The following is a 26,464-nucleotide window of genomic DNA, read 5'->3' on the forward strand; positions in this document are numbered from 1 at the left end:
TATTTCCTGTCATTAAGCTTTGCTCATAATAGTGAAGAAAAAAATGAAAAGGGAAAATGAGGGACCTTTTTTTATATTTAAGAGCTTTAATAAATTAAGTTCACGATCCTTTTTCTTAATCACAAACCTTTGCATATGTCATCAATTTCAAGTAAAATAAACTGCACAAGGCAGTGCCCTTTCCTGATGCTTCACAAGGAGTCACTCTATTTAATAGATTTGGGAAGTCCCAGGGACAAAAGAGTAGAGGGGAATGAAATGATTTCTGTCAAACGCACCATGCATATTTGTATGGGTAAATAGCTTAATTGTGACATATGGACTTCAATAAAAAGGACAGGGGGCCCTGAGAGTGGAAGATAAAGCATCATCATTTCTCCTGTTATCATTCTTTACCATAAAACATACTTAAGTTAATTTCTAACAAGAAAGATGATATTTATCTCTCACCAGAGGACTGAGTTTCAGATCAAGGGCACTAAATTCAGTCTGATGTTTCCAATTAGATGCTAATGGCTTAAATACAGTATTTCCTGAATGAAGACATCTCTATGCGGGGACGAATGAAATAGGTGGACTTAGGTCTAATGCACCAGCATCAATTACACAGGTAACTGAATCTCCATTACCGGCCCCAAGAGTTACGCTTTCTATAAACGAAGCACTTTGCTTGGCTAATTTAGAAATATGTACACATCAAGGCCACCAAAAGCTGCACGGAACGGGCTCCTCATTGTTCTCTTTGAGAAACTGGAATCGAGCGAAGGGGAGACTTTGACGGGGCACAAGTAAAGGCATCAGCTGTTCCCCACGTAGAGCAGACAAAGCTTCTCCTTTGTTCACAGGTCTAAAGAGAGCCAGATGCAAACAAAGGGGCATGAATCTCTCTCACACTGCACCCTGCAGAAAGCACTGGGCCCCCAGCCGGTAGAAATGAGAAATCATGTGCCTGGAGAAATGCAAATGAGTTCTTGGAGACCCAGAGGACAACTGGCAGTAAATGGCTTTTTGCCTCCACTGTCAAATCAGATCAGAAAGCGGCTCCCACCCACTCTGCTGGACCCTCGGAAAGAGGCAAGAAAACAGTGATGTTCCAGTCAGCAGGTGCAAAGACTTAGAGCGACTGGTGTACACGTCGTCTTTTAAAACACCTCAGTGCTTAAAAAATGTTTGCTTAAAACATTTGTTTGCTTTCTTGAGATATAATTGACACATAAAAATTGTATCTATTTAAGGTTTACAACTTGATGCTTTGATACATGCAGACAATGTGAAATGATCACCAGAACAATGCTAATTAATATATTCATTGCCTTACATAGGTTACCTTTTTTTTGGGTGGTGAGAACATTTAAGATCTATCCTCTAAGCAAATTTCAAGTATATAATACAATATTGTTAACTATAGCTACCCATGCTGGGCATTAGATCCCCAGAATTGATTCATCTTTCAAAAGTGAAACTTTGTACCCTTTGACCAACGTGTCCTCATTTTCCCCACCCCCCTCCCCCAACCCCAGACCCTGGCCACCAACACTATGCTTCTCTTTGCTTTGATGAGTTTGACCACTTTAGTGAGTAGTCACTAAATAATCTTCACTTATTAGTGAGATCATGCAGTATTTGTCTTCCTGTCTGGCTTTTATCACTTAGTATAATGTCCTCCAGGCTCATCCATGCTGCCCCAAATTTCTCAAGATTTCTCATGCAGTTTTGCTCCCCTATCTGTGCATCAAAACCCAACTCCACCCCTACTCTTCCAAATGGATTCCAAGGGCCTCTTGCACAGTTCTCTGCATATCAATTGTCTCCACATTCACTAAAATACTCATTTGAGTATTGGATGGTCACTGAACCAAAACAAGAGCAGAAACCAAACACTCTGTGGTTGAAGGTCTAAAGTTCTACGTCGCCATCGGCTGCGTATAATTGTATAAAGGAAGCTATGTGCTGTAGACACATTCTTCTTGTGCCATTGTGTCCATTTCCCCCTTCCACGGTCCCAACATATCTGATTTCCCTTTGGAAGTCCAGGTCATCTGGGTAAGCGCCGCCACAGAAGAAAATTCCCAGGCTAGTACATTCCACCCCTGGACCAAAGTGATTGGTTTGGGCAGGAAAGGTAATGTGAACTTACCTAATCAGAGGCCCTTGGGTGTTTTTCTGGACAGATGAGATGCACGGTGTGAGAGCAGAAAAGGAAGCAGGAAGGGCGATAGCGGGAAAAGGGAAGAAAGGGGTAGGAGAGAAAAGAGACCAAAAGAAAGGGTGAAATAAAAAGAGGAGAAAGGCAAGAAGAAGGCAGAAGGAAAAAAGACACTGTCATTACACCACACACTCCCTCAGAATACATATGTGTTTAATCTTGCTTCAGCATCATTGTCAAGGCATTTAACCTATCTTTATTCACACTTGAAAGAAAGAAAAAAGGATGCAGAATCCTAAATACCTCCTTATCCACAGTGACAGCATAATCATTCATTAATGAGTCAAATACTGAAGCCTAAAGACAAACCACCACGGATTAATGAGCGAGGTGAAGAATCCAGTTCTCGTGGAAATAACACTCTGCTTCTTTCACAGAACCTTGAGTTTTCCCTATTTCAGAGAGTGCCGATCTCAGCATCTTTCTATTCCAGAAAACCTGTGTTGTGACCTTTTGAACAAGAAAAACAAAACACTCCCAAGTCTAAACACCTTAGCATTGAGAAAGTCTCGTCTACTTTCTGCAAAGACATCTTGATCTATAAAGGTAGAGTTTGCTGTGCTAACGGCTAATGAACCACCTTGGCTGTAATAACTGGCTGCTGGTTGCCAGTAAATTTCAGAGCTCGACCGACGTTAGCTGAGCTGCATTTCATTTGATCTCTTTAACATTCACACAAATGATCGTGATTTCTTTCCTTATCTCCCTAGTGATATAGTAAGGAGGAGCAATGTCACTGGATTGGTCCAGAAATAAAGAAAACTAAATGGTAATTCTGATTTTCCATTCTTAGTTAAGAATATCACTCAGTCTGACAGGTCTCGGCTTTTTCGCCTGCTGCATCAGGCCCAAGAAGGAACTTGGTCTACATCTAAAATTCCAGCACCAGCCTATCATTTTTTTTCCTCTTGAAACAACTGCAGGTATCAGTGAATGACCCTGGCATGATCTTCTGCAAAGCCAAGAAGCAGCCTCAAGGTCTTTACCACTGGACTCCTGGTCCTGCACCTCCAAGGTACAGCCCAGGAGCTATGCAATAGAATCCCCTAAGTTAGGGATAAAACAAGTTACAGTATACAGACTGACACTGGCACGTCAGCCAGTCCATATGTCAGATGATCAGTGTCACATACAGAATGAGAAGTTTCCAGGGGTGGGAGTCTACGGTGGAAAGGAGTTGGTACCTCATGCTCGTAATCACTCAGAGCATCACCCTTCATATTTGCTCATCTCAGTAGACTGATGGGCTTCATAATCTGGTTTGAACAAAACCCAGCTGAGATTCCTGCCAATAAACAACAGATTTAAGACAATAAAGAGAACGTGCCCACATCCAGGCAACAACAAGGAAACGGCAGGGCCGATACAGCTCCTGCTGGTGCACGATCTTTTCTGCTTCCTTCTGGGATGAAAACTGATGATCTGATTGGATCTGAAAGTCCAGCCAAATAATACTGAAATCTTGGAAGCCATTTGACATTTGGTTTTACATCCACTACAATTAAAGAAGCTTCGCCTAAGCTGATGACAGTCTGAAGCCACTGCAATGAACAAGGTACACACACAATCTTGTTTATTTCAGGTTTAGCTCATTCTTCTAAAATTTCCATTTTATGTATTTTTAAAATATACATAATATATCATAACCAGTACATGGATTTATCCTATACATGAATAAATTTATAGTTACCGGTAGTGAATGTTTATTTTGTTTAAAAGGATGTGTGATTTAAAAGGGAAAATGTGAGTATACATAAAAATAGACTTTACAAAAAGTTTCTGTTGCATGGCACAGGGAACTATGTTCAATATCTTATAATAAGCTTTAACGAAAAGAATACAAAAACGAATATATGTACGTATACGCATGACTGGGATATTGTGCTGTACACCAGAAACTAAACATTGTAACTGACGGGACTTCAATTAAAAAAAAAAATACAGATAGAAGCAAAAATAAATAAATAAAGAGATTTACAAAACTATGAAACAAAAAATAAATGATTAATTAAAACAAATAAAAGAGAAAATGTGCCAAGTCCCTAGTAGACGATTTTGGTGACAGACAAAATAATTCATTTAGTGAATGAATAAATTAACTTTTCCTCTGTCCTAGTGGGTCTCTAAATTCCCTCCCTGACTCCTCTTTTCTCAGAAGGACTCTGGTCGGCACGTGGCAGGATGCTCCCCTCCTTCCTGCTTTGCCTCTTTTCTGAAAGGAGACGTGAAATCAAGATTCTGTTGGCATACTGACTATGAATGAACTGGGTTTTTGCTAGAGAAAAAGAGTCCATTTTTGTCATCAAGATAAAAGTTTGTCTGTCTGGTGGCAGATGTGTGCTGAGAGCCCTGAAGTCCCTGTGGCTGTCCCCTAACCCCAAGCCAAATGCCCCTGGTAGTCTAGGCCCCTTTGTAGGGTGGGGCTGTAAGGGAGGGAGACGGAGTGACGGGATTTTAGGAAACCTCTGGAATGAGAATGAGGAAAGGAAAACAGAGAAGGAACTTTTGGACACAAGTGAGGTGGGCTCTGGATGAACTGGTGAGCTATGTAAGGAGAAAAGTAGCCACCTGCTTTGTACTCTCCCATGAACAGACTGACAATAAGATGTCTTTGTGATAATGGGCAGCACATTTCCTGCCCTAGGATAGATTATAGCACAGCTAGATGGTGACAAATGAGAATTCGAGCACTTCTCATAAGTGTCACAAAAACAAGTTTCAAAGAGAATGGATTCATCCATCAACGTGGGAGAAAAAAAACCTAATTTCAGTCGGATCATTAGCTCACAAGGTAGCTTTCCTGCTTCCCAGGACGATAAACTTCATTTATCCCCATTACTTCCTGAGTAAATTATTTTATAATTCCTGGATTTGGCTTCTGAAGATGACTGGTGACTCATAAACGCCAATCTGACTAACGTCTCATTTCGAGGACTCGGTATGCACAGAAGCCCAGACGTCATTTCTCCTGCCAAGAAACGAATGTATAATATTTTCAGTAAAAACAAAGAAATGAACAGCCAGCACACCAAGAAACACATCTGCACCTGTTTGTCGCAGTGGTTTTTATAATTTACTTGCTGGTAGTCGGGAGTTGAAATACTCAAAGATGGCATAGAAAAAAATAGCTGTTTCTATTTAAGAGAGCAGTTTATGACCTTTTTATGATCTGGGTTATTTATTGCCACTTTAACATCTAGATCTCATTTGCCACCATTTTGTCTACAGTTCATTGACTTTTCCATTTAAACCAAGGGGAGCTGTATTTGACTAACAACAGTACTTCATTTATACAGCTTTGCTCTTGCAAAAAAAGTTCAAAGTACTTTATAAATATGTCTTAAAACTTGAGAGTAAGTTAAGGATCATCATTTCCATCTTAGATAAAAGTATAAAACAAGGAAAGTTCAAACAGCTAAAATTAGCAATTTAGAGAGGGTTTAACAATTCAGAGAGGATTTCTGGATAAAGATAGCAAGTTGACCTTAAATATTTATCTCCTCTCCAAACCCCACTAAATTGATCGTAATGGACATTTTTAAGTCATAAGCACAAAAGGACAAAATGAATGGGAGAAGACACAGTGACACACTAGAGGTTCCAACAAAGATTAGAAAGCTTTAGAAAACCCAATGGTTCTGGATATCCATCTAAGCCACACCCTCCAAAGAAAGTTTAAATAAAATGGGTATTTTTTATCTAATCTAACTATATTATGTCTTATTTCTCAAATGGTTCCAAAATTAGGACGGGATGTAGAAATTTTACTTAAGGCTCCCTAAAATACCAATAAATAAGAGTCTCTAAGTTGAAAAGATCTACCACCTTCCATTTAAATAAATGGTAGATGAGGATTCACACCAAGACACAAAGGACACAGAAATCACTGGGCAGTGCTACCATGGTTTTAAGCAGAAATTATTTCTAATCTATGCTTCTATACCCAGCCAAACTTTCCAAAAAGCGAGGGTAGAGTAAAGAAAATTTTAGATATACAAGGTACAGAGTTTTTATTTCTTAATATGCGCTCCTGCAAAACAGAGGAGTAAATTCAAAAATAATTTTAAAAAGAGAGAGAGAAAGAAAGCAGAGTTATAGCAGTGAAGATTGCCTAGGAACTACCAGTCCCATCCAGTGCAGGAGGACAAAGGGCTCCGGGTGACAGACTTCCAGGAGGAGATTAAAAAGACTCAAAGCAGCTCTGTAATTGAGTAGTTGGGTAGCATTTTCACAGGTATAGGCCAAATCTGACACAGCATTTGGGGAAAATTAAGTACAAATGTATATCAAAGTACACTAACTCTAAACTTAATAAACTATTATTTCAGAGAAAAATGAACAAAAAAGAAATACCATCAGGGTGTAATGATGGGCCCTTTAGCTATCACACACATTATTGACTAAACTGAAATTTCCCAAGTAACTATATCAGGAAGACAGAGGAAGGAAAGTGGGTAGGGTTATTATAGGGTTAAATCTTTATCTGCCAAAAGAGCCAGAAGATACCTAAAACGGGTGAAAACGTCGTATTTAAAATATGAAGGTAAATATAAGAAGAAACTACTGAAATAATTATCCTTTCTGCTTCAAGCAGGATTGGGATGTGAGGGAACAATAAAGAGGGCAGCTAAAAATAGTTTGTTTCATTTTTCATTATTAGTTCAAGTTCTTATCTAGGCAGATACCACTTTGATAAAAAGTTTTCATTGAAGGCCAGAAAAATCACTTGCAAAGACAGTTCAGGCTTGTATGAGATTATATTCGCAGTCTGTGTGGTCTAATCCTTCTTTATTTAATGCTCATTTTTCCATTTGACAACAAATGAAACTAGCCCTTTAGTAGCAGGCAGACTGTTGCTGAAATAGTTCGCTTCCTCATTGCAGACGCCTCTATTGTAAGCGGTGACTAGGACACTGGCAAAACATGGTCTAACAAAAAATGTTAAGTAGAAAAAATATATGTAAAGTCGAGAAGTCTTTTAAACATTAACTACTTATATTTAAGCATTATATTTGCATAAACCAGATTTTAGCTTTGAAGTTATCATAACTTTGCAACCATCTCTAACCGGTGGTACAATGCCCGCTGGAAACAAACCATAAAGCATATTATTAATGAGTTTTTGCCAAATTAATTGGCTTTCGGTGTGGTGTTTCTGTAGGTTGCCTAAAAAATAAATTCTATTGCAGAGGAACTATATTTTATCCACAGAATCAATCCAGGAAAAGATGCAGAAAAAGTAAAAGATTTTCTAAATAAATAAGCCCTCAATTCAGATGATTAAACTAAATTTGCAGAACTAAACCAACAAACTGTTTCATAGACAAAATGACTAATCATTAAATCATGAGGAAAAAATAACTTTATAACAAGATACTTATCTCAGACACACACATTATACTCATGATAGTTTCCAAATCATTTTCAAAATTATCCTTAAAACTTTGTTGGGGATGGGGGGAAAACATTATTCTCATTCCTATGGCAGAACTGTGGATTTTTTTTACAAACATTGTTAACTATGCTCACTGCACTGAACCATAACGAACTACAAATGCTCACAACTTTGTGTAAGAAATCTGATTCCATTTAAAATTTTGAGGTATCTCTTCTTTTTCAGGAATATTTATAAAGAAGTAAATAAAATAAAGAAATGTGTGCCATCAAGGAGCAAAATACTTCTACAGACCAACCCACTTCATTTTTCTATTTTTTAAGTAGTTTTCTGAATTCCAATGAAAGAATTTTCTGAGGTTCAAGACATAATCAACTTAGAGGTGAGAGTATAGCTCAGTGGTAGAGCACATGCTTAGCACACACAAGGTCCTGGGTTCAACCCCCAGTTCCTCCTCTAAAAATAAATAAATAAGTAAACCTAATTACCTCCCCCCTAAAATTAAAAAAGAAATAATCAACATAACCTAAACAACTAATTAACCATGAGTGTTGTATTTCTGCCTGAAAGTTCCTAACTTGTACGATTCCCCCATTTAGAAGGGCAGAATCTATAGTGGATGAAATAATGACCACCCAAAGATACTAGGTCCTCATCGCTGGAACCTGTAAATGCTACCTTACAAGAAAAGAGGGCGTTTGCAGATTTGAATAAATTAAGGTTCTTGAGATGAGGGGATTATCCTGGACTGTCCGGTGGGCTTTAACTCTGATCACTTATGTCCTTAGAAGGGAAAAGCAGAGCGAGACTTGATGTAAGCAGAAGAGAAGACAATGTGGTTGTAGAGGCAGAGACTGGAGTGATGTGGCCACAAGTCAAGGAACACCTGCCGCCACCGTGACCTGGAAGAGGAAGGGAGCAATTCTCCCCTAGAGCCTCCAGAGCGAGTGTGGAACTGCTGACATCGTGATTTCTGCCCAGTGGTACTGATGCTCGACTTCCAGCCTCCAGATCTGTGAGAGAAGAAATTTCTGTTGTTTTAAGCACTAAGGTTGTCACCAAGCAACTCTGAGGAAACCAATATATCATCCTCACAAATGCATGTGAGAACTATAATCATTACACTGAACATACCAGATTAGTCTGCCACCAGACAAGGCACAAGTAAGATGGAAAAATGTCACTTTCCCTGCAGTTATGGAAATTCTGATTTGGACGAAGAGAAGAAACAAACGTCTAAGTTGGTGACACAGAGAGAGCTTTTTTCCAAATGCTACATGGAGAATGGAGTTTCTTACAGATAACTTTCCAGGCAAATTTCTCATCCAAAGAATATTTTCTTTAATAATTACTTTTAAAAACTAATTGCAAAAAAAAATTACAAAAGTAATATTTGTTCATTGTTGAAAATTTATAAAAAGTAAAAAAAAATAAGAAAATCAAAAGTTTTACCTATAATCTGATTATTTAGGGATGATTTCTGTTCATATTTTAGTGTAAGCCTTTTACTATGAATATTTGCATATAATTATTTTATTTTTAGTTTAGCTTATAAAAAATAGGATCTAATAGCACTTTAAAAGGACCTAATAACAGATTTGTCATTCATTTGATACATTATGATCATTTTCTTCATCAGTATAATTTCCAGAACAAAATTTTTAATGGCTGCTTGTTTCCACAGTATTGTAGAGCAAAAATATTATTTCTTTCAGACATTTTGATTATTTTCCCATTTTTCACTAATGAATCTTTGCTGATCTCCTAAGGGTTTTTAAAGGCAAGAAGTTGGCAGTGACATTACAAATTTGGAGATACGGGAAGATGTAGTCTTTGACACCACAGAAAGGCTAACCTTTTGATGCCAAATCTGGTTCCCTAGAGTAAAATGGTCATTTTCAGCCACAGCCCTCACAGTGTGGGGGGCAGCAGGAAATAACAGTTTGAAGCTGTCAGGGATCCCCAGAGAAAGTCACGAGAAAGGGTGACCTTACGACAAAGTCTGCTATCCTATCCAAAGAGCGTCCAGGCAGAACAATCATCTACATTCTAAACACTTCTGCCAGTGAAATAAAGGCATTCCTCAGTATGTAAACATTTGAGTCATCACATAACAAAAGTGAGCTCATGAAGGAGAATTTTGCTGACACCACCCTGTACAGCGGTTGGTGGGAGACCAAAGTACAGAATTCAAAGCTCTAACTTGGCACTCATGTCAAAGAAGTTTTCAGTAAAACCATAAATAAACTCTCCCTCCACGCTAGGTACCACAGCAGTAGCACGAGCAGTCTGAATCCCAAACACACACACACACACACACACACACACACACACACACACACATGCATATACAGAGACCAATCCTAAAATAATATAACGGGGGCTTCACCTGTCCCGAGTTATATCCATGCTTCTTGCTGATGCTTACGTGACTTGAGCGGGGGTGGGGGGCATTGTGTGGGGGATGAAGAGCGAGGAGCAAGGCTGGTGGGGAGGAGGGCTTCCTCTCGTGTTCCCAATGCTCCTTCCCCAGAGATTCTCCTTTCTCTCCATCATTCTTAAAATGAGAGGCTGAACATGACCATGTGTGTCAGTTTGTGTGTGTGCATCCCTGTCTCACTCTTTCCTCATCTCCCCGCCCCGTTCTCCTTGACGGATCAGACATCCCAAAGCTCTGCATCTACTTAACAAGGTGCCCTTTGGGTACTGCCACTGGTGGTCCCACAGACATCTCAAATTTCACAAGCTTGAACTTACGATGTCTTCTGGACTCCTGCCTCTCTTTCTGTTTTTGTTTTTTTTTTTTAATGAAGGAAAGTGAGAATTTATTAAGGGGTGGATAGTATACTCTTGAGGGGAGAGCGAGCAGGCACAGGGGAGCAGCTGCCTCTTTCTGTATTCTAATCCTAAATCGTGGGCTGCCAAGTCACAAACCTGGACTGAAACACCTCAAGAGAGAGGCTCTCAGCCTTTCTCCAGGAATGGGAACACCCTCACCACCAGGAAGAGGGAAGTTCCTAAAAGTAGAAGGCTGAACCCTGTGGCAGCTGGTGGCCATTCAAGACTGTCGGCAAGAAGGCCCCGAGAGAGCGGCCTGTGCTCAAGCTCAGGCTCATCCCATCCACACAGAAACACCCTCTGTAAGAAAGCAAGGGGAAGGGTGGGGCTGTGACATGGAAGGAGGCACAGCCCTTGCTCCGAACCCTGGGGACACTGCATTTTCCTTGCCGGCTGCGCCTCTTCAGGCAAGAGTATGTGTGTCTCCCTCCTGGTCATTAAGCCTATATAATTTTTCTCTAGTGGACCTTCTTTTCTTCCCTCTTTAGTATTTTCTGCCCTCATCCCTCCTACTGGAATTTGCCGATTCAAAAGCCAATACATTTCAATGATTTAAGTCAATTTAAATGAGGTTTTCTGGTATTTCAACCCAAAGCCTCCAAAACTGTTTGTTCTTTGTGTCTCTGTGGACACTTGGAACATCCTGAAGCTGTACGATATTTTCTTGAGGATGAAGAAAGAAATTAAAGAAGAAAATCAGCAAGGAAGGGAGGGGGAAGGAGAAAGTCAGAAAATGTGTAAGTCAATAAAGAATAAAAACTGCAGAAAAATAAAAGCTCGTCTCTTAAACAACAGATGTTAGCTCTTATCAACTTTTCTCCTCCCACGTTTGGGGGATGCAAGCGGGAGTGATTGCTTTGATTTGTTTATAGGAAAGTCTGAGAAAGAATGAAGAGAAAGCAAATTAGAATTAAGAGATCATCTACTCTGAATTTAGAGGCAAATAATCCATAAAACCAAAAATCTTACTTTATATATCACTGTCCTTTATTTTATTTGTATTCTGTCTTCATATGACAACCAGAAACTTATTTTGCCAGGAGAAAATCTCTCTAACTGGCATAACTGGATTCACGCAATGTCCAAAATGACCAACATCAAACGAATTCAAGGAGGATGACAACATAGTACAGTCAGCGTTTCTCCCTTCTGTTAATGTGTAAAAACAGGGGAACACTGAGCCTTTAGCTAAAATGAGAAAACATGACTTTATCTCAAATTAAGTATATAACTGGTCAAATAAACACACTTGGAAAATAGATACACATGATGCTAATTTTACATATATTTAAATTCAAATCAGAAGGTCTTTGAGATAAGTGAGATTGCTGTAATCTACTTCCAAGACGGGCCATTGCACACGTGCACAAAATGGTAGGCGCTGAGGATTGCCTTCTAAGCCTTCAGTTCAGAAACTCTCCTCTCTGTCCCACGAAACTATAAATTAACCACAGCCTTTCTGAGACTTAAGGGGCTATCCCTGCCTCTCCTGAAAACAAAGAATCTCAAAGAGAGTAAAGTAAAAATGGTCATGATTTATGAATCATTAACTCCTTCTTGGAAACTAGTTTGCGTGATGATTTTTTTTTTCATGTCTCTACATAATCTTTAATGTCAAATTGTCAGGCATTTGAGGACAAATCATCAATTTTTTAAGGTTTAAAATATTTTTTTCAAGTATCTATCTCATGTTCCATTTAGCACTTAATCTGTTTTTGCTTTCACCCAACGTACCGGGTTAAAAGTCCCTCATGTGAAAAAAATTTAAATGGACTTGTCTAGAAGGGAAAACAAAATAAAACTTCAGAATATTATTGAAGCTCTGGGAATGCCATTACCCAGAATTTTTTACTTTTCGTCCAGTGATTTTTTTTGTTTGTTTAAAAAAAAAATATATATATATATATATACACATATACACGCAAACATATATATATATACTATTCATTGTTTCTAAGAATAGTTTAGAGCTTTCGCTTTTTAAATTTACATAGTTATTAAAAGAATAAAACCAACCACAAAATAAGAATCAACAGAATGCAGTAACCCAATCATAAAGGACAGTCAAATGTGCTTACACATATTTAAGAAATCAGTCATCTAAGTTATGAATAATAGGTAGATGATTTCTGCCCTCAAACTTGGCAAGAAGATAGCGAGGCTTTAGATGGGGCCTCTCATGATACCAGGCCCACGGCCTCACTCAGGAGGAGGTGAGATTTGGGAACCAGAGCATCACCTGGCGAGCAGGCCCAGGTGAGATTCTGGTGGGGCTTGTGGTGAAAGGTGAAGGGACAGAGGAAGCCAGGCAGCTCCTCCCAAGCTGCAGAATGAAGCCAAGGGCGCCCTCGGCGTGAACGACCAGGGAGCAGAAACAGAGGGGAGTGGAAGGAAACGTCACATGCTTAACGAGCCCTACTCGCCAGCAACCCCCACAGGCTGCCTGGAGGTCAAGAGAAGCACCCCCTGTGGAGACCATCCCTCAGGACCTCGCTCAGGATCCCGACCCCACCCGGCTGTGCTGAGCAGGGGTAGAGGAAGACCCCAGGTCCAAACAGAGCAAAGGCAGACAGACGACAGACTCAGACCCAGACACAGGAGGCCTGTGCCAGTATCCTCTCACTTCCTTGGACCTTTCCCCACTTACCTTCCCCTGGCATTTCTCCTCCACATTACTTCCCATCTTCAACTGACTAAAATCCTTACGCTCAGAAAGTACCACTACTCACAAACTTTCAAAAAAAATTTTTTAAATAAAAGGTAAACATTCTAAGATGTGCTAACCCCCCCCCCCGTTAGCTGTTAGCTTATTTGTTACAGCATTTCTGCTATTTTTGCTTTAAAACTATAAGCAAATGAGCTTATTTACAAAACAGAAACAGACTCACAGACATAGAAAACAAGCTAACGGCTACCGGGGGGGGAAAGAGGGTGGGAAGGGATAAATTGGGAGTTCGAGATTTGCAGATACTAACTTCTATATATAAAATAGATAAACAACAAGTTTCTACGGTACAGGACAGGGAACTATATTCAATACCTTGTAGTCACCTATAATGAAAAAGAATATGGAAAGGAATGTATGTGTGTCCATGTAGGGCTGAAGCATTGTGCTGTACACCAGAAACTGACACAACACTGTGAACTGACTATACTTCCATAAAAAATTTTTAATGCATAATAAGCAGCCTCCAAGGTAAAGAAATTAAAAACAAACACTACACTGTAAGCACCATGTAACTAGGGACCATCGCTGTGGCGTGGACGAAGTACAGTGTCCACATGGCTGTGCAGGAACTCTTTGGATATTTCACGGTTTGTTCCATATCTTTTTTCCACAAGGCGTATGACTTTTCATCATAGACTGTCTTTTTTTTTTTAACAAAATCAAATTTGAGAATCCAGGTGGTCTATCTGGGATAAAATCATGATGCTCTTAGTACACTCTCCACATGCCTTCTGGTTTCCATGAGCAAAGACAAAATTCGAACTCAGTTAAACAAGGTAAATCATTAAGTCTTGGACTTTGAGGTAAGAGGATGCCGGAGATATGCCGACCCTGGTTCAGGCCTATGAAAGACGCAGAAACCGAAGCCTGCGGACGAGCAGTTTGCTCAGATGCACACGACATAGCTGGGCAACCAGCCGGAAGGGCCATCGCCTGGCCGTTGAGAGGCAGTGGCCTCTAGCGGGGATGAGCACGGGCTGTGGAGTCAGACGGATGAAGTTCAAGGCCAGGCCCTGCCCGTTACTCACTGAGTGCCCCGGCACAGGCGAATGAGCCTCCCTTTGCCTCCGCTAGCTCACCTGTGAAACGGGACAAGAGGTAGCCCTTGGACCACTGGGCCACCCTGAGGACCAAATGGTTGGATACCAAGAAAAGAACAGAGGGCAGTGCCTCCTCACTGTAGTAATACACCTTGGGGTCGACCTCTGTATGACTGGCGTTTTACTCCACTTTTCATCAGCAGCATCAGCACCAGTGTGAAGGCTCTGAGAACTTTGGTGAGTAGGTTGGGAAGGGAGTCGATCCGAGATAGGACAGCACTCCACAGCCTGTGGGGTACAGCAGCACACACCACGCAGTCTTTGGTGGGGGGACATCTGATGTGAAGATGACAGGGCTTAGATGTCAGCCTCCTGCTGAGCTGGGTTGCAAACCTGGTCTAACTACACCAGCGCCAGCTGCCCCCACTCGCCATCTTCCCCCACATCTCCCAACACCCCCCAGTGTGTCTCCATTTATGTCACTTGCACTGCTCTGATCACACACTTCTCTCTGGTCCTCAAGCACAAAGCATGTCCAGGTGTCCCTTTCATGTAAATGACATGGTCCATTTTAACGTGCAGGCTCTTGTTCCCCACCAGTAAGCTGAGTGCCTGAATCCAAACCTCCGGGAAGAAGGTCCAGAGAGCTGCCCTCGGATGCTTCTGATGCACACAGAAGTACCAGAAGTCCTTGAGATTTATCTGGGCACTCTTCTTATTCCTTCCACTTGACTATAAATTGCTTTTCCTACGACATCTACTTTGATTTCTTTCTCTGAAATTCTGTGTACATAGTAGATTTTCAATGACAATTAAATAAATGTTTGCTAACAAGCCAAAGCTACCTAGGATCGCGCGGTCCTAGGCCGGGGGAGATGGGCCAAGATAAGCCACCATCTCCACTGCAAAATCAGACACAGCATCTGATACTCCGAGCAGCTCCAACAAGCATCCTAATGGTATGCAGTGGATTGTACAGTTAAATAACTCCACTCCAGGGAAAACAAAAGTGGCAGCAGTAGAGGGGGACACACAAAGAGCCAGCTGCCCACAACATGAATAGCCTGACAGGGCCATCCCACCAGGACCCACGGAGAATACAGATCAGAGGCAAATGGGAAATCTGAGAGGCGCCAGGGCCGCGACCTCGCTAACCATAATCCGTTTTCAACTCCCCTCTCCTTCGCTCCCTCCTGCCTCTTTCCCTCCCCAAACCCAACGTCAGACAAGCCCAACTTGAGAGCTGTCAGGCGAAAAGACCCAGCACTGTGGGGAGACGCAGGGTCCCAATGCCAGCTCTGCAGCTGCCCCCCCCCTCCATTGTGCTCATTATTCCGGGCAGGGCCTGAGCCCAGCCGGGGAGCGGGTTCCTTCTGCAGCTGGCATTTTGTGAGCTAAGTTACTCGCAAGAATCAGAGAGGAAACAGTGCACTTTGTTCCCCGGGATGATTTGAGAAAAGGAAAAAGAATTGGGGGAGGTCTGAAGACTTTAAGCAGAGATTTCAAGGCTTAAAAATCTGACTTTGTTTTCTTGTTTTTGAACCAAAGAATAGGATTCTGAACACAAATGTGACATTGTCCGTGTGAATTAAAGAGTGTAGCTCCAGTCCATTTGCAGTTAAAATGTAAATGTGTGCAGTGTATGAGGGTACACAGGTTGAAGAATGCGACATTAGAGGCTTTCTTCCCTGAATCAGAATCATAAAGCTGGTTAAGTACTTCAATAGGTGTTGGCCCAGATTCTGATTCCAGCTTTACGATTACCTACGCCTGGAATCCCCTCTCCAAGATTTCTAGGGATGGAGAAATTCATCAATGTTTCATAGTCCGGTGGAATGTGTTCTTCACCTTGAATGCGGAAGGTCTTCCGGGTATCCACCTGCAACCACCGCTGATTTCCCTTTGTCTAACCAGCCCCACAGACCCATGCCAGGGCAGCCCTTACTCTCTTAGCATGATATTCTGAATTCCTTCTATTTTTTTCAACATCCTTTTAGAAGTAAAATAAATGAACATGACCTAAAGCAGTGCCCAGAAGAAAATTACTCTGTGAATCTTGAACCCTATACCCCTTGTCAGAAGTACCATGATTTTTATTCTCCTAGCAAATATTTCTCCTTCAGTATCTCTCTCCCTTCCTCCCTCTCTCTCCCTCTCTTTTTCTCTCTCCCTCTCTCTTTCTCTCTCTCACACACAGACACACACACACAAACACCACTCTTTCATATCTGGATTGCATCTCTAGGTCTTTTAATTCTGAAACTGCATTTTCCCCTCCATTTAAACATATTCTGTAGACTTTATACTAAACTTCTTACACTTGACCCTACCAACTTCATCTCGCTTTCGAGGGACCATTTTTCCCAACAGGAACAGAATTCAAAATGACTTCAGGAAACCTCTAAAGGAAGCATAACCCAATGTGCTCTCTTAGCACTTTCAAATTTAATGACTATTTTCACAGTTCCTTTGTCTCATCAGTTCACCCAAAGCACTGCACACGACGGGACCCGCAGAAGTTCGGGTCCCCTCGCTCTCGCCGGGGCGCCGTCACCGGCAACGGCTTTTTGGAAGCCAGAAGTTCACCTCAGCAGGATTACACAGTTTCAAATCGCTTTTGCAAACAGTCATAGAACTTGCTTGTCTAAATCCCTCTGACACTTCCCCACAGCAAGGAGAACAAAATCTAAACTCCCCGCCGTGACCTCAAGTCTCCTTAGACCTGGGCCTCCTCCCGACTCCACTACTAACCCCAACTTTCTCCCCCTTCCCGGTTTCCCCAGCCCATCGTTTTCTGGTCTAAAATGCACACGCCCACTGCCGCCCCGGGGAATTAGCACCCCTGCTCTTCCTGCCTGGCACATTCTTCCACAAGGGCTCCACAAACTGGCTTTCTCACCAGCCAGTGCTCGTTTCTCGGTTTTTTTTTTCCTCCCTCCTCCTCCAACTAGCAGTTAAACCCCACAAAGATGCTGGAAGGGGGGTCCCGCTCACACTGCCCCCAGTGCCAGGCAGACAGGGAGCACCCCGCGAGCACTTGTGGGATGAATGGGCGTGTGTGAGGTTCTGTGCACCCTACCACCGCTCAAGATTGCTGCAGGCGCCAATCTGACCACAGCTATGCAAGAACTAGGAGGGGGGACTGAATACTCTGGCCAGAAAGATCAATGGATCTTTGCTTTGCTTCCCTACCCTGGAAAGCAATAAGGAAAGAAGTGTATCTACAAAGTTATAAAAGAAATCCACAGGCAAACCTGCATTTCCCTGCCCCTTATTTCATTTGCACGACTTCAAACTAATTTCTGATGACGAAATATGTGTTAAGACATATTTTCTTTGTTACCTCGAAACCAATGATGATAGTCATCAACACATGTTAAAAAGAAAAAGGGGGGGGGCATATCATGTGAGAAAGAACCCAAAGCTTACCAAAATCATGCTCTGAATTTCCAGTTTTCTTTCCATGTCAGCATCACCGTTCACATAAATGAAAAACGTTTGTTAAATGGATTCTGAGGCATGGACATTAGCATAAGCGTTGAGAGTGTAAGCCAAACAAAAATGTAAAATTACCCTCAAAGGACTCTGAGAGTACAACTGTGGAGCAACTTGTTTTGTTTTTTCTATCCTTCAATATCCATTTTATTCAGATTGCAAATACAGAGGGAGGAATTCTCATCAAGGACAGAAATTTTCCAGTCAAGCCCAAAGTTCCACAGGGCTCCAGAAAAATATGGCAAGATTACTATTTGATTCACGCAGACTAAAACTTAGGGCTTTCATATGTACCCCAAAATGATGAAGAGAGCTGTATCACTAAGAAAAATAAAGCAGGGTATGGTTTCATATTCCCATCACTCAATGAGCTTATTCTGACAGTCATTTAGTATTCTCATTCTTCGGAAAAGTTATCACTTTGAAAAGTGCCTTAAGGCTACACATCCTTTCCCACCAAGAGTGCCCCCTGCTGGCCACGCGCCTCCTACCTTGCAGCCACTGTGGGTCCTGGTCTTCATCAGGGGCGTGGTGGTGCACAGCTCGATGGCCTCAGGCTCATGGAAGATGACAGCTGGGAGAGGTTCCTTTTTCAGTGTTAGGACATTCAACTTAGACTTCAGCATGGTCTGAAAGTGCTGAAAGGCAGGAAAAAAATAAGCCAGAGTTAAATCATTTGGAATTGTCCAGGATGCAACTGTACTGCAAACCCAGGAGCAAAATCTTTGTTTCCTTCATTCTCTTTTACTAGGGCAGGTGGAAAGGTGCTCAGGAAAATGCAAGAAGAAAAAAAAAAAGAAAGAAAGAAATTGGCAGGACACCTCCAAAATGAAACTGTGGCAGACAGCCAACACCTACACAAACACCGAGACAACATGAGGCGGTGGCAGAGTCTCCAGGACCTTGTTTGTTCTGAGAGGCACATCCAAGGTGACGTGTAGATGAGATTCTAGACATGCAGTCCATGCTGAACTCAGCAAAGTCCGTGACCGTGTTGGGAAGAGGGTGTGATAGGAGATACGTGGGGGAAAGTCGAGAGATAATGAAAAGGGAGAATGGATGAAAAACAAAACAAAACACAAGTCTCCCGTGCTCTGCCTTCCCCAGTTCTGCCCTGCTTTGGCCGTAGAACTTTAGAAAACTCACTACTTCTGAATGGACCATTTTATCTACTGTCCAGGCCAGGGTTCTAAGTAAATGTCCATTCTATATGCAACTCCTGGTGGCACTAGTTTTGAAATATGCCCGGAATCCAAAAATATTTAATCGCCACTATCTATCCATACACCCAGTCAAGGCCCCATCTGTTGGCCCATGACAGAGTCTTAGTCCAACCAACTGGTCCTACCACTCCCAGCCTCGCCAGAGCAGCCAAAGGGAATCCTTCTAAAATCTAACCATGGCTGGCACCCTTCTTCCAGAACTCTCCCGAGTCTCCCTCTCTTCTCATAAGTCCTTACTTTGGCCTCAAAGCCCACACATGATTTAGGGACCCAAAGTCTCTCATCTCCCACCCATCATTCTCTTCTTTGCTTGGGTCCAGCCTCAATGGCTGCCTAACCTCCGAGAATAAGCCAAAGACACTTGTGCCCTGGAGCCTCTGAACACGCTGCTCTTGCCCCAGGTATCTGAAGCTTTGCTTCCTCACCTTTTTGAAGACTCTGAGTAAATGTCGCCTTATGAGACAGTCTTTATTAACACTATCGAAAATAGTGCTTGTGTGCACACACACACACACACAGCTGGTTTCATGGGCGTGCATCCTGTACAGTCACACAGGACCCTGTGCTCAGGAGGGCTCCATGCTTGGTTTAATTCTCTTGGTTTAATGTCATTGAAATTCTTAATAACTTTATTTCTGTAAGTTTTTTGTTAAGTCTGATGAGACAGTAGAGCACACGTCTGAGCAGAGGAAACAGGTGCAACATGTGTCCCCCTCTCCCCACCCCCAACACGTAGGAATTCTGCAAGATGCAAAATCAGTCCAGGAATGCCTTGTTTTATTGCTCTTTATTTTTTACTGCAGTCTGTAGATACTGTGTTTTTGTTTCGTTTTATTTTGCAGAGACCCTGCATCAAGCAAGTCCATCAGCACCATTTTTCCAACAGCATTTTCTCACTTTGTGCCTCTGCATCAAATTTCAGAAATTCTTGCAATATTTCGAACTTTTTCATTATTATTATGTTTGCTGCGGTCACCTGTGTTCAGTGATCTTTGATGTGGCTATTGCAAAAAGAGTATGACACACTGAAGGTTCAGATTGACTGTTAGCGTTCTTTAGCAATAAAGTGTTTTTTTTAGTTAAGGTATGCACATTGTTTCTTTAGACATAATGCTCTTGCACACTTAATAGATGAGAGGAGAGTATAAACGCAACTTTCATATGCACCAGGAAACAAGAAATTCGTATGCACCGACTGTATTACGACAGTCACTTTATTGCAGAGGTCTAGAGCTGAACTCGCAGTGTATCTGAGGTCTGCCTGCACACGGGAAGCACATGAAGGCTATGAGTCAGAAAGCCAGGAGGCCACACTTCAGAATGAGAATTTGCTTCCAATAGAGGAATGAAGTCAGCTATATTCTAAGAAACAAACGATCAAGGAACCCTAGCCTACGCTTTTTGTTTGCGTGACTCCCTGGCATGAGACAACCACCTGCACTGAAAATGATGACGTAGAGGGAAAGGGAGAGGCAGGGCCACCACAGCCCCTCCTTACTCATCCGTAAACCAAAGGTCAAGTGTCTCTGGAATGTGCACGTTTTAGAAGTGAAATAAATACACGTGAGTTCAAATTCAGGTTCACCCATGAAGCAGGAAATGCAAATTGGGTAATTTTTTTTTTTTTGCTAATTGAGTAATTTGAATGATTCCGCTCTTATTTAAATTGGACATTGCACCATATAATGATGAATGATAAATTCATCTTAATAACCTAAATTTAAAACTTTTCTTTACTTAGAACAGTACTCAATAGAAGATTAAACGAAAAAGAAACACCACCATAATGATTCCAGAGAGAGATTTACGGAAGAAAGGAAAAAGTTTATATTTTAGTACTTTTAATGGCACTTTTTTCCTACTTTTTGAATAGAGGGCATTGATTTTCATTTTGCCCTTGGCCTCGTAAATTACACAGCTAAGCTTGGTCCGTATAATGCTCATCACTGTCTATTCCCTTCCCCACTTTCTTACTCATATCACTACTTATCGCCACTAAGAAATGTATTTTATTGTCTGTCATCATCCACTGGAATATAAATGCCATATAAACAGAAACTGTTTTAACCAATGAAGTATCGCAAGGACCTAAAACATCACCTGAAACGGAAGTCCAACAGATATTTGTGGAAGGTAATGCAGGTGATGAAATGAAAGAAAAGTATGCAGTACAAATATAAAAATAATGATCTCTAAACCAGGGTAGATGGCATATACCTGCTCACTACTTCATCCAACTTGATCTTTCTGGACCTGCGATGGCTTGTGAAACAAACACAAGACTGAAAGAAGTGAATGATGGATGACCTGCCTCCACAAATACACTCATCTAAATATGAATCACCAGACACAGGTCCCATATCAGTCAATACAAAGGCAGCACAGGTTTTGGAATTTATATCAGGACAAGGCTTCCATTTCACAAGTCCACACAGAATCTACTAGAACGCCAGTTGGCCACTCTGAGGATCAGTTTACCTGTCAACTTGGCTAGGCTGCCATGCTCGGTTATTCAATCAAACACTTAAGTATTGCCATGAAGGTATTCTGTGGATGTAATTAAAGTTCATAATCAATTGAACTGAAACAAGGCAAATTATCCTAGATAATCTAGGTGGCCTGATTAAATCAATTCAAAGACCTTAACAAATGAGCTGAGACTTCCCTGAAGAAGAAATTCTACCTGTGAACACCAATTCCAGTCTGTATCAGCGTTCCAGCCCACCATTCCTGACAGCCTGCCCTAAGGATTTCAGGCTTGCCTAGCAGACCCCCACAATTGCATAAACTCATTCCTTGAATAAATCTTTTCATCTACTTCTCATAGTAGTTCTGACCATCTGAGTACACCACATCCCTAACCAAAGGCATTGATGCAGAGGAAACACAAGACCGGCAAAATGTCTGTGAATGATAATACCACACAGACAAGGAGAGCTGAGAAGCAGAGTCACAGACTTGACAGCGCTGAATCCCTGGATCCAACTGCGTCTGACTCGGATCTATCCACTTAATCACAGTATGAACCAACACACTGCCTTTTATGCTTAAGTGAGCTTGAGTTAGGTGTCTGATCCTTGGAACTCACAGAGTCTCACCAATGCAAACTACTTTTTAATAAACAATCACCTGTGAAAATAAAATGGAGACACATGAAAATGTTAAAAGGGCTTCATAAATGTTAATCTGCAGAACTGAACAGTAACATCATCATTAAAAAAATAAAGTGAATCTTGCACTTAGTTATTTGAATAGGTGGAGACTTAATGATCAAGCACCAAATACTAACCTAATGCAAGTCTTATAAAAGTCAGATTTTTCATGTCTAAGAGCTACTGCCAAAACAAGTTGAATCCCATTTCTCAAGAGATAGCCAAACACTGTACTGCAGTGACACCCAATGTGGGCGGCAAGAGCTCTTGTTGAGCAATCAGGATCCATTTGTTACAAGCAGCTCTGCCGGAACTTGTACCTGCCTGACCTTGTACTTCCTGGGCCTCAGTTTTCTCATCTATCAACAAAATGCTTCTTACACCCTGTCAACAATGGTATCATTTGTTCTTTGCCTGGGCAAACAAGCGCAGGAAAGATAATACAGCCTCAAATAGCATCATCCAGTAGCATTATCAAAAGGCAACGCAAAAGGAACCGAATAGAATAGCTTGGAAAAGCTCCTGTTCCCAAATCAAGATGCACAGGGCTCCACAAAGAAAATGTGTTATTCATTCTTGAAGAAGGGAAGTGAGTGGTGTAGTAGAAAATGAGGGCACTGCCCTGGACAAATTAAACAAAGCTGGGCTTTCTACATTGGGTGCTTTATGTACGAACCTAAAATAGAGCCTCTAAATCAAGCCCCATCATGCAGATGGGGTAATCGCCATGCCCTGTATAATTTTACAGTTGGCGCTTCCTACTCGTATTCAGACATTAATCTCTGACAGTTTAGCAGGCGAGGATTTACATATTTTACCAATTCAAATTGAGTATATCTCACCTTTGTATTGATTCAGTATCCAAAATATAAAACTTCTTTCGAAGCAAATCCTGCCTCCTCTTCTTCTAAGATAACTGGAACCCTATCTTCCACTCAAATGAGAGGGGAGGCATTAAAGTTTTAATCCCTAGTTCATCTTTGCATTTGGAAGGCTGATGATAATGGTCAGTTTTAACTTGCAAATTACTGACTCAGAAATGCCCTAATCAGGCTTCAAAAATATTGCAAATGTTCTCATGAGAACCAAAAAGAACAAGTGGGTGAATGGAATTAATGGAAAAACCCAGTACCCCAAACAAATGTTAATTTGTACAAGTGTGCAAAAATCATGAGGGCTTGGACATTCCACGCATAATCACGTTTCATTTTACTACTTTGGGGTTCTGGAAGAATGACTGGAACTCAGTTGTACTTCCCTTATATTGTACACCACTTGTCTCTAAAATAAAATTGTATTCTGGACCCACATATGAGAAAAGAAACAAATGTGATATTATTTTGTGTCCTTTAATATGATCGAATAATCCTTTGCTTATTTTTAATGTAAATTCTTAGATTTCTGCTTTTAAATACTTATTCTAACATTTTCCAAAAAAAAAAAAATATAAAAGCGAGAAAAATATTTTGTTAAATAAACAGCAAATGATTTGTTATATGATTAAGAGTAATTACAGGAATGAAAAAGGGAAATTTTTAATTAATTAAACTCAACTTTCATTTAAACATGTTTTCATGCAAAGGTTTTGTTTGTCTGTTCGTTTTTGTCCTTTTTCAAAGTAAAGCAGGTGTGAACGAAAAATACTGCAAACCATGTGGGTAAACAAAGAATGCTGAAACCATCAAGTCATCAGCGGCTGCCGCCACCCCCCAGTGAAGACAAGCCTGCAGCCCGGCCTCTGCAGCCACTCACAATGGTGCACCCTGAGGGGACTCAGAATAAGAAAGGACAGGATACTGGCCCTAGATAGCTCGGTGCTTGTCAAAGGAATGAATTCAATGAGCCCAAATGTTTGCTTCCCCCCCATACAAAGAAAAGCCCTAAATTCTTTAACTTGAGATGCCTGGTTTTCTTTAGTTAACAAGTAATCTTTTAATGTTCCAACTACCTGGTCTTTGTTGTAAAGCTCCTATACATCCTAGCGCCTCCCCTGCCTCTTCAAGCAGTCACTTAGGGCGATCTGAGAGGCTTGTCATCCTGGGCCCGAAGGGGTTCGAGTCCTTAGAAACATCCGCCAAATAAAACATAACACTAAACTTTTAGGTTGTGCATTTATTTCAGTCGACACAGGGTTGGATAATCTCCCCAAATCTAGCAGGCATATACAAAATTGCACTATTTTATTTCAAGAATTAATTTTTAATGCAATTTATGTTGATCTGGTATTTCAGAGAAAGACTGACACAATTTGGCATGATCCTTCTTGCTGCAAATTATCCCAGTAACTGCCATATTCCAAAAAGTTACAGCTTAATTTTAAAGGCCTACATCCAGAAACTCATAAATTTAAAAGGCTGTCTATATCTATTAAAGTGATAGCTATTATTAAACTAACTGAAAATACTCATGATCACACGCCCATATTTATTCATGCAGTTTTAATTCTGGAAGCATTTCTTCTGAACATCACAGATTCTCTCAAGAGATTATGTGGGATAAAAATAACTCCATGGCCACAGAGGATGCAAACAGCCCCAAGGCTTGTGAAGGTTCACTCAGGGGAGTCTGGAGTGTGTGTGTATCCACTTATTTATCTTTTGTTACTGATCTGAAATATATACATACATACACACACACACAAATACATATGTGCTATTTCCCTAGCTTACGTAGTTTCTGTAATTTTCTGAACTTTTTCTGTTAACAGTTAAACAATTTATTGTTGAACACAGGTTGCAATCTTATAGCCTGAAGGCATATCTGGCTTATAAATATGTTTTATTTGATTCACAGACTGCCTTATGCTTAAAATTTGAAATAGTATTTTAAAAATTGAGGTATATATGATAAAATTTGCATTTCCACATATTTTGAAAGATCAGAAGATCTACAAAAGCAACTTGCATTCCCTTAGGGCAACAATTACTTCCTGCTGGTTGTTGCAGTGGCCCTTACTTACTTAGGCATTTTCCTCTGCAATGCGTCATGGTCCCTCCTGCTCCCAGTGCCAGCTCTCTCTTCTGTACTAAATGCCAGTGACTACATCATTTTATGCCTTACTGACTTCACTCCTATACATGACTTGTTTGACCCTTATAGGCATTGGAATTTGCAACCCTCAACATAAAATGACAAATTGTAGGAGCATAGAACAAACATTTCACCCACTCCTGGAAAAAATTCAAGTACAGCTGAATTAACTCATACCTATATTTAAAGTACAGCTGAATTAATTCATACCTATATTTAAATTATGAATATTGAACTAACAGAGTGTGAGTGAGTGAATGAGAGAGCAGCAATAACATAAATGGGCGATATCATCTGTCGGGTCATTCCACACAATGCATATGGGACAGGAATAAGCATTTAGAACTCTGTTCTCTAAGTTATTTTCACATGCCCCTGGTGGTGTGAGTGTCTTATTGCACTGAGTACAATTAAACTGCTAAAGATCAGTATCTTCCACTTCATTTTCAATCAAGATGAAGTAACAGGAACCAAATAGACCCTGCCATTTAAATAACCAAACGAACTGGAAAAAAATTATGAAACAACAATTTGGGAGACACTGGGTATCAGGCAACTGAAGGACCGTGATCCCTGAAAGATTCGATACAAATGAGATAAGCTATACAATTTCCCAACTTGCTAGCTTGAAAGAGTTTGCAGGCTGCCGTGCAGGAAGGAGAAACGCAGGGCTTAGAAGAGTCCCTGAGCCTAAGGAGACAGAAACGAAAGCCCAGGGAGACCAAGAAAAAAGGACAAATCTGCACAGAGAGAGAACTCTGGAAGTCTGCAGATGGTCCCCTTAAATATTCAGCAGAGTGTCCCCTTAAATAATCAGAGTATACACGAAAGGAAATTAACTAATGCTGGAAATGAACCACTGGAAAGAATTAGTTACTGTGCTGGTGTTCACACCATGGTGCACACACTGGTGCAAAGTCAACTGTATCTACCAATGAATGGAAAAACTCATGAGTAAAAGGCACTTGGGTAGAATACTCAATGTCTAGTCTCAGTGGTAGAAAAAAGGTAGCATTAAACGAAATGCCACTCTGATTCCACTTGTAAATCTTTAAAAGACAATCTAAAACAATCACAGTCCTTCAGAGTAATTTAATTGAATTCCACAAAAATAGTTGAAAAATATTTAAAGGAATACAAAAATATCCAGCAACCAACACAGTAAAATTCAAAATGTCTAACATACAATTAAAAGTCACCAGGCATGCAAAAAGGCAGGAAAATAGAACCTGTAATAAAGAGACAAATCAATTAATCTAAATCTTCCCAGAACTGACACAGATGTTAAAGTGATCAGGCAATGGCATTAAAACTGGATTTGATATATTCCAAAAAGTAAGTAGAGATATTGAAGATA

The 26,464-nt window shown here is 40.9% G+C and overlaps 1 protein-coding gene across 2 annotated transcripts in view; it reads right to left on the reverse strand.

Annotated features, from left to right (window-relative positions):
- PID1 (phosphotyrosine interaction domain containing 1) overlaps positions 1 to 26,464 on the reverse strand; it is a 204,845-nt gene that overhangs the window by 87,923 nt on the left and 90,458 nt on the right. For both annotated transcript variants that reach the window (XM_031452325.2, XM_064485239.1), the window contains exon 2: positions 18,194 to 18,340. In XM_031452325.2, the coding sequence (XP_031308185.2) occupies positions 18,194 to 18,340 (147 nt within the window). The remainder of the gene's footprint in view (positions 1 to 18,193; positions 18,341 to 26,464) is intronic.

This window comes from Camelus dromedarius, chromosome 4 (assembly GCF_036321535.1).
Source record: "Camelus dromedarius isolate mCamDro1 chromosome 4, mCamDro1.pat, whole genome shotgun sequence".
Classification (NCBI taxonomy): domain Eukaryota; kingdom Metazoa; phylum Chordata; class Mammalia; order Artiodactyla; family Camelidae; genus Camelus; species Camelus dromedarius.